We start from the raw sequence: 14,723 nt of genomic DNA on the forward strand, positions 1-14,723 counted from the left end.
TTGAGTTTGATGCCAAATTTCATTTGATATGTTTTTTTCAAGACAATAGTAAGGCTTACAATTTTACAAAATTAAGGAATTGGGAATAGACATTTATGTATTTGATACATAACATGGTCAGGTAATTAACTATCAAGTTTGTAAAAATGATTGACCTTGAATGACTTCCAAGGTCACAGAGTTCATATATGTAAAAGTATTGAAACCACTTTTTCTGAATAACCAATTATTCCAGGGTAGCGATGTTTGGCAAGAAGCATGCTTGAATGAGGGGTTTTAAAGTGTGTGCAAATGAATGACCTTGACCAACTCTAAATATAATTTCAAAAGTGAAAGTCAAAAACCGTTTTTAATTTTTGTGCGATTTTGAAGTGTTCTCAGGACTCTCAGTACTTTGATTTATATTAAGACATCTACACGCTGGTAATACGACATCAATTACTACGCACTCTCAATCTTCAAAGTATGAATAGTTTACATCTCTACAGCAGTGGGTATCATCAGCCTTTCTTTTGCATGGTAAATCGAACCGATATAGACAAAAAGCTAGTTTCAATTCATCATCCTGATGTACATAGTTTAAGGACTATATGACTTTTACGGACTACCTTCGTATACAACAAAACCCATTGGCTGCCGTCATTTCGCACTCCGGGAATCCCCCACTACTCAGTCAGCTACTGTAGACTTGCACAAGTCATTATTAGAAGGCCAAATCAGTCCTTACAGTGAAAAGCCCGTCAAATTGGTAGCCAACAATTTCTAGTTATTATAAGTATTGTATTGTGTTGTCAGGTACAGACACCATACCGGTGGTCTGAAGCGGTCACAGAGATACGCACAGCAGTCCAACCCATCTCAGTACAAAGAGTTCACCAAGTCCTTCCGGCCCAGCACCATTCTCACCTCAATACAGGTGTCCGATAAAAGGGTATGTATGCTTCACCTTATGTAAGATGTATGATGATCAGTTAGTATGTTCCACCTATATATAGGCATCTGATCAAAATATAAGTAAGTCTTACATTTATACAGATTACGGATTTCATACCTTTATAAACACTTGAAAACATGTCAGATAAAAAGTTAGGTATGTCTCACATTTATACAGATTACAGATTTCTCACCTTTATAAACACCTGAAATATGTCAGATAAAACGTTACGTATGTCTCACATTTATACAGATTACGGATTTCTCACCTTTATTAACACCTGAAATAGAAAACATTTCACCCTTCCTGGATGTCTTACAAAAACATGTACCAGACTAATGTCTGTGATACATGATTGTATGAATCTTGATCTCATTATCCACCTTGTCCCCAGAATGTCCTGGTCCTGGCAGCCTACAAGGGATTGTCATTGGTTGACCTGGTAGGTGGTAGACTATTGGCTGAACACTCGTTACCATGCCTACCGACAGCACCAACTGTGGCAGGGGACTTTGACAATGATGGTCTTACGGACTTCATAGTAACCTGTAAGATGGGGTAAGTGGACTTGTATTGGTAATGAAGAAAAGATGTGTACTGTATAAATTTCCGCAGAGTTTTGAATGACCATTAACGAACTAGGTGTGGATTTGCTTTACATATTTTGTAATATAATTTATCTCACTATTGCTAAGAGCTTCATGATTTCTAAAGTAAAATTTTCAGATTAGATTTAGTACATTACAATGTTGTAGTGATACCATGACTAGTAAGTATGCTAACCTAAAGCCTGTCGTTGTAGGTACCTGGGGTTCACACTTCACCACCACACCAACCATACGTACACCATCCTGTATGCCATTGCTGTATTCTTCACCATCCTCCTCCTCTCCTGGTTCTGTACCCCAGAGAATAACTATGACGAGGAAGATGATGACCACCTAGAACTACCCAATTATGACTGAACTAACGGGGAACATGTCGGCTATGAACCGAAAATTAACCACATCAGAAATAGATGAAAAAATGGCACATAATGGAAGATATAAGGAAGAGTGGAACTATCAACAGTCCTGATTGGAAAACAAAGAAAGTGACTAATAACAAACAAGTTATTTATCAATGTTTGATAACATAACCATTAAGCTTCAGTGCAGCAGCACAGCCTAGTTTAGAGCTGAGAATGTAGGCTCACCACATACCTTATATTGGAAAGACAGCAAGAAAAATGGTTTGTGCTGATGTACTGCCGATGTCAAATGGGGCAAAGGGTAAAGATTTCATAGTTTAGGAGCCATATAGTTGCATATTCAATGGCCAAATATCTCATTTAACAGCAATTACTAAAACGTGTAGTATTGTATTGTGCTAGCAGGCACCCATCCAGCCACTGGTCATGCTAGACGTTGCTGAACAAGTGAGGAAGACCAAGGGTCATACTGCATCGTTGGAAAGTAAACTTGCCAATAAGGCAGTATTTTCCCCTCTTATTCCTAGGCTGTTACACTACTCCTCCTCCGAGGTGTCTTATCCTGAGACTTATATTGGGAATCCTGTGGGTCCTCCCTTTGAACTAATGCAGCTTCCCTAAACACTGGGAACTGGTCTTGCAATGTACCTTAGGATCCCACCGCTGCCACCAAATGTAGGGTGCCCGTGGGCATCCATGGAGCCACTGACCAATCCCTACATTGCTGAAAAAGGCAGGGAATCACATCGTTGGAAAGTTAGCTTGCCAGTAAGTCAGTATTTTCCTCTCTTATTCCTAGGTTGTTATAGTTCTACAGCACAGTACATATGCTTGTGTGTTCACTCACCCATTTTTTTTTTATTTAAGTGCTGAGTAGTGTTGTATGGTTGTGCGTTTTAGTACTAACGGAATATCTTATGAATGTAGTTTGTGAGAGCTTTCCTGTCTGATGAAGTGTATGTCTAATGAAGTGTGAAGTTGTGAGTGTATGCCTAATCAGGTGTAAATGGTGGGCGAGTTCCTGTCTGATGTAATCGGAGTAGTTGTGGTTGATGTAGGAGTCCAGTTAGTGTAGTGTAGTTATTTATGCATGATGAATGTGTCTGGTTTGTGTCAAGTTCCACTGTCTGAGAGTTGCTTGTAGTTCGTGAGTGAGCAAAGTCTATGATAAACACTTTATTCTGTGACCAAGTGAGGCATTTTCCAGTTTTCAAGCAAACTTCGTACAAACTTAAAAAGTTCTTGCAAATCCAGAAAATGAAAAAGAGGTGATGCAATCTCAATCTGGCAGTATTTTAAAAGTGTAAAGTGTCATGAAGAAACGGTCATGGCCTCGCAAGCATTTAACTTACGAGCAATACAGGCCTTTTGGAATCTTTCCTGTTACTTTCGATGTTTTCTTGGTTACGGTTTTTGTGTTAATTCGAACTGTTATTGGTATTTCAGTACACGTAGAAATAATCCATGGAGTGCATGCAGGATCAAACACCTATTCTCATAATATCAAATTCCATAATTTTAATGGTTATCTGAGGTATATGTACATGTATACCAGAATGTTTGCTGTTAATGAATGAATCTTGTACTTGATGAGTGAAATTTTGCAATAAAAGATGTTTTAATAAAAAAAAAAAATCAACTGATTTTGTTTCTTTCTTTGTTATCAGAACACAGATAGGACATTTGTTTACCTTTGTTGCTGTACATTGTATAGGATAATGTACATCAACATCTGATATTTTCCTGTAGCTGTTGATTATCAGCCAGTTGTTCACTATTGTGTAGTTTTCCAATAGTAGGCAGTCACTGTCCTTCAGTTGGCAGTACATGTAGACCCTAATAATCAGGCTATCATTTTTTCTCTCTTACAATTTAAACTATCATAATCACCCATCTCCTGTACATGAAGTAGAGTAGAGATGTAATATAAAATAAAGAAGAATCAAAGATACATGAATATCATTATAAAATCATTTATTGATACCTTCTACACGTAACAGTCTGTTTAAACTTATTCATAACAGGTTTTACAACAAAATGGACATCTCAATGTCACATGACAGCCTTCTATCACATGATTAGGTGTACAAAATCACATTCATTTCATATCAAACAAAATTACCACCATAAAAAGCACCATTTAATATGTACTAACTACGTTCTAATACAAGATTCTGTATAATGGACTATCCTCCAACCTAAACAGGACAGTGCAGCCATTGAACATGTACCTGGTCAAATGCTTCACTTTGTGTTTGGATCCAGACTAACCAGGCTACCCTTACACACAGTCAAAACATAGACACTTAAATGATAAAAACAGTGAGAAAATAGGTCCATGTTTAACAAAGACATTAGTTATATCTCCATGTTATGATCATCAGTGCCTGTTGTTTATGTAACACTACTCCACAAGTACACCCCAACACACTGGCTGTTATCATAAATCATTCAGTTGTATGTTTTAATATCTTGTCTTTTACAAAACTTTCCATTACCTCAGTTTTTTTAGTTTTATGTATATATACCATCATCTTATCACACAAGACGTTATTTTTAATTTACAAGTATTATTTAAATACAGGGTTTTTTGAAACATCAGGAGGAGGAAATGTGAACACATGTTTGTCTTTAATGTAGGGGGGAAGAAATGTGAACTCATGTTTGTCTTAAAAGTAAGGAGGAAATGTGAACACTTGTTTGTCTTAAATGTAAGGAAGAAGAAATGTGAACACTTGTCTGTCTTAAATGTCTGTTATCTACAACTGAAGAGTAAGACACAGGAAAGGGGAATATGTATCCTATTATGTAATACGCAAAAGGGGAAATATGTATTACACTGGTCTCAACACATTTTACACAATATTTATGTGAGTAGTTCTTATTTTGATGTTCTTGCTTACTTAATAGACGTTGCCAAACCTAACTGCCATCTCTAGAGGAAAATGTGCACCAATCCCACCCAAGAAGTCTGTGTGAGATCACGACATATCCAAACACAATCCCCAGGTGGACATCAGTAACAATTCCACCCAGAGACAAACTGCCACCATCTCCTATTAGACTGTACCAGTACTACAAAGCTACCAGCATGCTTATACAGATACTTATCAACAAGTTCTGCTTTTTCTATGTCAGAAGTAACAAAAGAAGGACAGCAACATGCAAACTTATTTATACACATTTTTTAGCCTTACTTTAGAACTATAAACACTGTTTTTTTTTTTAAATATAGATAACAATACATATTAAATGCTACCAAAAGTGAAAATGTAAATATTCTCACATGGCATACAGTTTCAGACTTTTTTTAAAGAGAAAAAAGTTGCTGAGGATAGGGAATTATCATGTTTGCTGGTAATTTATTCCGAAGTTAAACTTATTGGGTGATCTGTTCTATGAGACAGGAAGTAAGCAATAAAATTACCTGCCAAAATCAGCTAGATAAATCTGTACTCTCCTAATAAACAACCTCTACAGCCTTTTTAGGAACTCACTCCTAGATCTACAGCCAGTGTATTGGGGATGTGTACCAACAATATCAGTCACATGGTTTAGTGACCTTGTATCAACAACCAGTTTTATACATTTCACAATCCTTTAACATTCCTGTTTAATTAACACATTTTGTGATTTTTGAAATAGAAAAAAAAAATATTGCTATAAAACTAAATCAGCATGACAGCTTCACATACATATAGTGTTCATGATGTAGCAAGTAAGTTCAGTAGTCAAATGGGAATTAAACATTTATACTTATGGATATGTAATCGATGAATTCATTTTTTTCACAATTAGGAATGAAAAATCAATATCAGGAATGACTTAGTACTCATTCATAAACAGAGCAGATCACACAACTCTTCTAAAACACAACCAAGAGCTGTTCTTCTACAGGCCCTGTTATCATAGTGGAGAGCAAGCCCACTATCGTTTATCCTGATGGTTAGCAGTTTTTAACTCATTTACCACTGAAGACACATTTTAACTCCTCCAATTCAATGGTATTAATAGTTCATTATGAAATTTCAGGGGTGATTGAGTTAAACCCAAAACGTAGCCAAGATGACCAGTTCACATAGGCCAGATATTTTGTACTTTTGTAATTTAAATGAAGACGAAATTATCTGCTTCCTGATCTTTTAACAAACAAAAATTAATGTCTTTAAATCAAACCAAAGGAATGATTAAAACTTTAATAAACAGTTTGTTATATGATTAGCTAACAAATAACACAAAATATCGTACTTCACAATTGTAGTAGGACGAGGAATAGTGATATAAATAGTGCCGTCGCTGGGGCTCGAACCCGCGACCCTTGGCTCGAACGACCGATGCTCTACCGCTGAGCTATAGGGAAATTCCCTACAGCTGCACTTGGAAGGCAACCTAATTGATCCACATCTTTTACACAATTAAACAAGTCTCAGTTTGGTAATATAATTTTCATAATATAATACATCAATAACAAAGTGAAGAAATTGATTCACTGTGGAGCATAAAAAAATGGTGTAAAATGATTTATCATCTCGCAATTGAGATACAAAGTTACAATACAGGATTTCCCACGAGTCTGGTTAAAATATTCTGATTACATACACTTAGGTATTCTTATACCTACTTAACGACTGACTGGTGAGCGAATACTACATACCTGGCCGAGGCCAGGGTTATTTCTTGGGGTATACTTTACCAGTAAGTACTTTGTTGATGTGTACAAGGTAACACTCAAAGCAAACAAGGAAACATCATAAACAGTTGTATTACATGTTTCATTGTCAATACAAGCAAAGTCCACAGTGTATTTCTAAGTAGACCACGCTATAATTCCTCTTTCTCGCATACGATAAACCAACTACACACGGTTAGGAAAATTGAGTTATCCATTACTTCCTTTTTATAGGAAAAAGTTCTGATAATAGGCTACTCGGATACAGAAATCTCCAGTGTAAAACTCATCAGAAACCAGCTGATAAGTCAAAGCACCTGACAGAATTTTGAAATGATATGCAACAATAATTCCACAAAAGTGGATTAGTCGCCTGCCCCACTGGCGGCCGCGTTGATTTTAAGATTTAAGCCAGAATTGAACTTGAGTTGGTGATCGATACTTTAGGTATGTGTAAATTACTAGACAATTTCATGAAATCAAAACATTCCTTAAAGAATCATCACATGAAAACATATGTGCCAATGCCAACAGCGATAATTGAGTGATTCCTATAATTGTCACAATTGCTTTGCAGAAAAACATTCTCTTATAAAATCAAATTCTTCACGTAGAAATAAATGTTTTGCATGGTTAACTTACTGTATTGTAATTCAACACAATTTTGTAAAAATAAATCTCACAACTCTTTTTCAAGCAAGTACATGATGAATATGGAATGCCAATCACAGATAAAACATTAAAACAGTGATTTAGAAATATTAGGAGATTCTAGATAGCTTCCGATAAAGCCTGGATAACTCGAAACTGCACTATGGTTGGTGTGACTTGTGATGTGATATACCAGGATTTATACATTCACAACTTTTAACACAGATTTTTTATGAATATAATATGTAGTGAAATAATATTGTTCAGGATTACAACATTCCCTGTAGCACATGCAAGACGAGTCGTTACTATTTTGTCTGAACATTTTCTTCAGGTTGGGAGGTAAAACTAATTGTCTGATGAAGGTGACAGTGTACATATCGTACTAGTCAACGAAACGTCACATAGAACATTTTATCACATAATGCACTGTGTTATCCAGTGAATATATTCATGTCATATTTATTTGCGTATTAACCCATGTAATATGACCTAGCAGCTCTATTATTGGTTGTAAGTTTCAATTGTTTCAATTGTGATGTCACGCCTAGGATAAGTAAATGACGTCACAGACTTACGCACTGGAGTCAAAAGGGCGTCTTTTTCCATTTCAAGGTTGCATGAAAATTGTAGTTTTACACGAATTAATGCCACAAATCTTGATTATGTGATAAAATGGAACTTACACTCGTTTTGATTTCTTATGATATTGATGAAACTCGTCACAAATTTTTCATTTTAGCCCACCAAAGGCTCGCTAAATTGAAAAATTCTTAGACTCGTTTCATAAATCTCATATGAAATGGAAACTCATGTAAGATCCTATATGTATTGGTTGTGTAAAAAATAACTTTTCATAATCGAGATGTTACCACTCAGACAGTGTAATGCTAGATAAGTAAAATGATATGTAAATGAGTGTAAAATAGAGGAAATAATAAATAAACGTGACTACCACATAACCTTTTGTGTGGTATTTAGTGATGCAGCCCATACATAAACGTTGCTGATAAATACTTCTCATACAATGAAAATCCATGGTAAATACAATCAATGTGTCTAACATGGAGGAATTCTTCATCAGATTATTTCCATCCATTGTAAAAGTAATCAAACAGGAAATGTTCAGGGAGTTTACAGGACTCTATACTAAAGTCACTACGGACACCTAGCATTAGTGGAAACCAAACAATCACACTGGAAACCAACAAGTTACTCTAAAGAAATTAACAATTTCGTTAAGTGGTTAACAACACTGACCAAAGGTCAATATGCAATATGAATCATTACAGAATGTCATAGGTAACTGGAGAAAATAACATAGATAAGGCTGACCCTGTTGTCTGATAAGGCAAAACCGACCAACCAAACTACTGTATAACAAGAGACAGCTGAAGGGAAATAATATTGTGGTCATTTCAAACATGTGAAATCAATGTTAACATTTCTAAATGTTTCCTGATTTATCCCATTTTATATGTAAAATCATAAAAAAAAAGAAAATGTGTCTTATTATACAGTTTTAGATGTCAAAGTAATAAGGCAAAATCTACCAACAAAACTCTTCTTCTCGGCATGATCAGGTCCATTATCATCACTAAAGTACTCTATATCCTGTGTCTTACTATCAATACACAGCTGTCTTACTGTCAAGAAACCGCTGTACCTTAACATTAACAGACCAGTACTTGTCAACACCGCTGTGTCTTAGTGGCAATATACTGCTGGGTCATTCAACACACTGCATTCAATGTAAACACAATTGTCTGTTAACACACCAGTCTTACTGTTGATGCACCGCCATCTTACCGCGACATATCACTTATTGTCAACATAACACTTACTGTTGATGCACCGCCATCTTACTGCAACATATCACTTACTGTCAACATAACACTGTCAACACCCCAGTCTTACTGTTGATGCACCGCCATCTTACCACGACATATCACTTACTGTCAACATATCACTTTCTGTCAACACATCAGTCTTACTGTTGATGCACCGCCATCTTACCGCGACATATCACTCACTGTCAACATAACACTTACTGTCAACACATCAGTCTTACTGTTGATGCACCGCCATCTTACCGCGACATATCACTCACTGTCAACATAACACTTACTGTCAACACATCAGTCTTACTGTTGATGCACCGCCATCTTACCGCGACATATCACTTATTGTCAACATAACACTTACTGTCAACACCTCAGTCTTACTGTTGATGCACCGCCATCTTACCGCGACATATCACTTATTGTCAACATAACACTTACTGTTGATGCCCCGCCATCTTACTGCAACATATCACTTACTGTCAACATAACACTTACTGTCAACATAACACTTACTGTCAACACCCCAGTCTTACTGTTGATGCCCCGCCATCTTACCGCGACATATCACTTATTGTCAACATAACACTTACTGTTGATGCACCGCCATCTTACCGCGACATATCACTTACTGTCAACACCTCAGTTTTACTGTTGATGCACCACCATCTTACCGCGACATATCACTTACTGTCAACACCTCAGTTTTACTGTTGATGCACCGCCATCTTACCGCGACATATCACTTACTGTCAACATAACACTTACTGTCAACACATCAGTCTTATTGGTGATGCACCACCATCTTACTGTGACATATAACTTACTGTCAGCACATCAGCTTGTTTTATTCTTGACACACAATGGTGTCTGTCAGAACACACAGTTGTGTTTTGCTGTTGACACATCACATACTGTTGACACACCACAGTCTTACTGTTGACAAATCATTTACTGTTGACATAGCACTTACGGTTGACACATTACTGTATCTAACTGTTGTAGTGACACAATGTGATTTTGATAGTGTATATCATGCATAGACAAATACTCTCCCAATTAGCAGTATGAATGGCCATACATTCAGGTAGGGAGTGTTTTGACAAAGGACAATCAGTGCTTGTACAGTATGGATTAACATTACAACAATCACTTGTTTAAAAGGAATGTGGTGTAAAAATCTGAAATAAAACATTCCGTGTAGAGATAAAAGATTCTTCTATAAAACTGATCTGAAGTAATACAATAATAACTATGTACATATCAACTAAACAACTGTACATCAAATCAACAATTCATGTAAATAATACACGAAAGAAAGTGTTTACAAGGTATTTAGTACCATATCACAAGTGGACATTTTATGACCTTAGAATCCTCTATAGCTGGACAAATCAAGGACATGCCACCTACCTTTTTCTAACCATTTACAAAGGTCATAAAATATCAAAAGTCATGTCACTGTCAAAAATGCCATTATATTACCACACACAAAAGCACTCCAACTATCCCGGGTGTATTGGGTTGTCTTTTTCTTGTTGGTCACACTATTTGTTTGATCATGCATGTCCTTTTGTTTATATGGCTGGGAGGTTTGATTGGTCAGTGGAGACTAAAACTAAACCAGTTCCACTGGAAGACTTTGGGTTGAAAGAACAAGTAAGAATTAACTCATTCACCCCTGAAATTTCATAATGAACTATTCCAACTTTTGATTCGGAAGAGATCATATGTGTCTTCAGGGGTGAATTAGTTAATGGCTTGAGGTTGAACGAACAATTCAGAATTGATGAATTGAGGTTAAACAAACAAATAAGAACTGATTGCTTGTTTTTGAACTGCTTCTACTTGATGAGTTTAGATTGAACTGGTTTTTAGTTAAATTGATTTGATGTACTGTCGTGAGTTGGAAGGGTTCTCCTTATACTCTGAACCTTTGGTTTGATGACTAAAGTAATGACAGTGAACTATATAGACTTGATGACCGAAGACTGTGAAAAAAACTATAGACTTGATAAAAAAAAGATAAGGCGTTAATGACAGAGATCATTGTGTAAGGTAATCAAGGCTCTACAGTGCAGTCATTGGTTAAGACACTAAATGTAAATCTCCGACTCTCAACATCATCACTACATACGAGGCAACTTAGACAGCTTTGATAGTGAAGTTTCCTGATAGTCCATACCTTTGAATTTAGCATTAAAATTCAGCAATTTAATTTCACGAAAAAATCGGGCTAGACCTTGTTCACAATGTTATTAAGAACACATTATTATAACACAGTCGCAGGCTTGAGTTTGATGCCAACTTCCATTTGATATGTTTTATCAAGACAACGATTATGCTAACAAAATTAAGGAATTGGGAACAGACATTTTCCTATTACATAGGTAAGGTTAGATGATTTGCAATATTTAATTAACACGGCAGGAATGAGCAGACCGTGGTCTACAGTGTCTGGTATATATATATGTCTGGTATAGGTCAAAGAAGTAATATAGACGGTGTCTGGTATACATATATATGCCTGGTATATATATATGTCTGGTATATATATATATGTCTGGTATATATATATGCCTGGTCTATATATATGTCTGGTATATATATATATATCTGGTATATATATATGCCTGGTATATATATATGTCTGGTATATATATATGCCTGGTATACATATATATGCCTCATTCACAGCTCTTCTATTATTTTGATAAACATGCATTGGAATTTCATTTCAACAAATAGCACTTTTAATACAACATTATTGTTTTTTACTTGACTTGTAATACCAATTCTGATCAGAATATGTACACAGTATCACACAGTAATAGAGAATCTTAACATACACATCTTTTAAACAGGAGCGAAGTTTCCATATCAGTGCATTACACCAAATCCATATTGGTACAAAAACAATCATGTACGAGAAAACAACATTATTGTGTACATACATGGTAGGTTTAAACGTATCAGCATTTCTGGCTTGGGAGATCCAAGCAATTTGTTCCCAAAGAGATAAAGTCATCTAACACATGAATAATTTACTGGAACTAACCTTAATTCTGAAGTATGTCAAATACTTCCTCAGGTAAACAGAATTCATGCAATGCACACATGTTTTTGATATCACCTCCCAAACTTCTTCACAGGTTAAGAAAGCGTCCTTTTGGAATGAAAAGAAGTAATGTTTGATGATCTATTTCTACAACAACAAAATGATCATGCATAACACTCATTATCGTCATTGTCTATTAAATCAGATTGGAGGCTAATATGTGGCTGCTGTTGAACACGTGACTTTGAACCTGAGCTATCAGAGATGACATGCATGTCTGTAACACTCCGTGGCAAGCTAGCATTTCCCTGTCCAGATATCAGTACTGGAGGTATTTCCCTCGTTGGGGACTCACAGAATGCAGCATTTACACAGCCTGAGGAAGTGTTGAACTCTCCTGACCTGAAGAGTGTGTTACTGTCCCCACAGAGAGCCTCACGGGAAGTTCCTGGGTTCTCCTCACACATACGACTCTGTCCAGTCTCCCTGGGAGACCACGAATTCCGGCTGGCTCTGTCCCCCTTTTCTGATCTTACAGGGTCCAGATCCCTGTCGAAGTGGAAGGGGCGCAGTGCCTGGGAGCCTGCTACCTTTGAGATGTTCTCCAGTGACTTGGCATACTGCCTATGCTTTGGTTGGATATTGCCAGACATGCCAGTAGCCTCCTGAATTGCTCCTGCACTGCTAAAATTGCTGAGCGACTGAAAGCCTGGCCTGGAGAGGGCTGGTTGGTCTGCTATATTGGGCATGCTGGTGTGATACTGACTGGGCCTGCTACCAGGATGATTGTGTAGGGCCTGTGTCTGATTTACCCCATCCTCACGTCGTGTCCTCGTTTCCTTCCTAAAGTCTGACAACTTGGCTTTGTGACCATTCTCTATTGGGCTTGTGCCTACTTTTGCAGGTGAGAGTCTATGTTTATTATGTTTATCATGTGCTAGTTTAGTTTGAGATTTGCTTTGTGCTTTATAAGGAGATGAAGATTCAGAAGATTTAAATAAGTTTCGTCTAACATCATCACGTCTGCCTATCTGCCTTTCTCTTGGCTGGTCCTGAAAATGTCGGTCTGCTCCTCTTTCGGTTGGCAAACTATGATGATGTCTGTCTGTATGTCTGTTACGATGAACTCTATCTGTTGGTCTTTCTGTTGGTTGGGTCTCATTTCGGCCTCTCCCTCGTCGTGCTGATGGGTCCTGCCCATGCTGCTCTGTTTGTCTCTTCAACGGCTGTCCTTGATGATGAGGGTTTGCTTGTCTTTCTGTCTGGTGATTTCTTTTTGCCTCCCCAGATAAACCCTCTGGGCCATTTATCAGCAGATGTCTGATAGGCAGCTCTGTCAGTCCATCCCCTTCCTGCCTGGGTGGGGGCCTCCCTTCCCTGTCCCTTGGGTTCTGGTCAGTGGCCTCAGTTTCTGTAGCAGCATACCTTACATGCCTTGGGGAATGTGGGTTCTCAATTGAGGACTCAGAACTGTAAGAAGTGCTATATGAATGAGTGGTGCGAACTCTCGGGACAGGGGATGCATCCGAGCTGTCGTCTGTCAGCTGATGGTTACGGGGTCCATCCCACTGCTCCGACTCACTTGAGTCAGTTGAGGAGTTGGAGGCGAGGGCACACTCCGTGGAAACGTCTTCAACTCCATGAAAGCATGGAGGCATTGCAGGTCCAATGGGAGTACCTACAGATTCCGAGTATGGAGGAGGCTTTGGCAGCATCCAGTGGCCAGGGCCAGGAGGGTCTAAACTCTGTAACACAGAAACATTACAAATTCAGGTAACAATGACTGCTGATTTGATAAACACAAAGCAGCTATGGGAAAAAAATACTTGAACCATTCTACGTATAAATATAATCTGTTGATTACTTTTATGCATGTAGTTGTTGTGTAGTGATGTAAATATGTCCTAAAAATTACTGATTAAAAGACAACAATGACAAATTTTACACAGCAGTAGCTTAGTGTGAGCTACTCACAATGTCTGGGTACATGGGTGGGGATCGTATGGCCTCCTCGTACGCTGGAGGCAGATCCTCTCCAATCACTCCCCGATGCCGTCGCCGTCTCCGACCTGTCAATCAAACCCAACATAAACATCTAGTGATCATCAATTTCTTTTGATATTTGAACTCATGAAATTGAAAAAGCAAAATAGACAAACAAAAAAAAAGTTATTTTAGATAGAGAAAATAGCCAGAAATGTTTTAGTGACATGCACCTTTATTTAGCAAAAGACATCTATATAAGAAAAGAGGATTGAAGAATATTCGCTTACGTCCATGAGGTTGGGCAAGGTCTTCACTGATAGAAGGCAGTCCCTCTGAGGCACGGCGGATCACCTCCCTTTGAGCGCGGCGGTACCGCCTGACCAGCAGGAACAGTACAAAAAGGATGACGATGAGAAAGACGGAGATGACTACAGGAATAACCACACTAAATGCTAGTGTCTGCTGGCTGCTCTTCTTCCAGGGGGACCCGGGACCTGTAATGCAGCACGGCTAGCTTACATGATATACCAAAACTGCTTTGAAGTTAACAATTGTGAAACAGAAGAGGATCAGATTTTTCATCAACATGAGAGAAGCAGATTATTATACCTATT

General features: G+C 37.6%; 2 protein-coding genes across 6 annotated transcripts in view; one reads left to right on the forward strand and one right to left on the reverse strand.

The window, feature by feature from the left end:
- The window catches only part of LOC110449917, a 14,923-nt gene extending 12,695 nt beyond the window's left edge, over window positions 1-2,228 (forward strand). Inside the window, exons 9-11 of the mRNA XM_021497084.1 lie at window positions 872-931; window positions 1,329-1,492; window positions 1,737-2,228. Of these exons, the coding sequence (XP_021352759.1) occupies window positions 872-931; window positions 1,329-1,492; window positions 1,737-1,899 (387 nt within the window). The 3' untranslated portion in view covers window positions 1,900-2,228. The remainder of the gene's footprint in view (window positions 1-871; window positions 932-1,328; window positions 1,493-1,736) is intronic.
- Window positions 2,229-11,765: 9,537 nt separating this feature from the next.
- Window positions 11,766-14,723, reverse strand: part of LOC110449918 — a 29,675-nt gene continuing 26,717 nt past the window's right edge. For all 5 annotated transcript variants that reach the window (XM_021497085.1, XM_021497086.1, XM_021497087.1 and 2 more), the window contains exons 12-14: window positions 14,397-14,603; window positions 14,098-14,192; window positions 11,766-13,868 (exon numbers count right to left, since the gene is read on the reverse strand). In XM_021497085.1, the coding sequence (XP_021352760.1) occupies window positions 12,288-13,868; window positions 14,098-14,192; window positions 14,397-14,603 (1,883 nt within the window). In that variant the 3' untranslated portion in view covers window positions 11,766-12,287. The remainder of the gene's footprint in view (window positions 13,869-14,097; window positions 14,193-14,396; window positions 14,604-14,723) is intronic.

The sequence above is a fragment of the Mizuhopecten yessoensis genome, unplaced genomic scaffold, assembly GCF_002113885.1.
Source record: "Mizuhopecten yessoensis strain PY_sf001 unplaced genomic scaffold, ASM211388v2 scaffold4839, whole genome shotgun sequence".
NCBI lineage: Eukaryota > Metazoa > Mollusca > Bivalvia > Pectinida > Pectinidae > Mizuhopecten > Mizuhopecten yessoensis.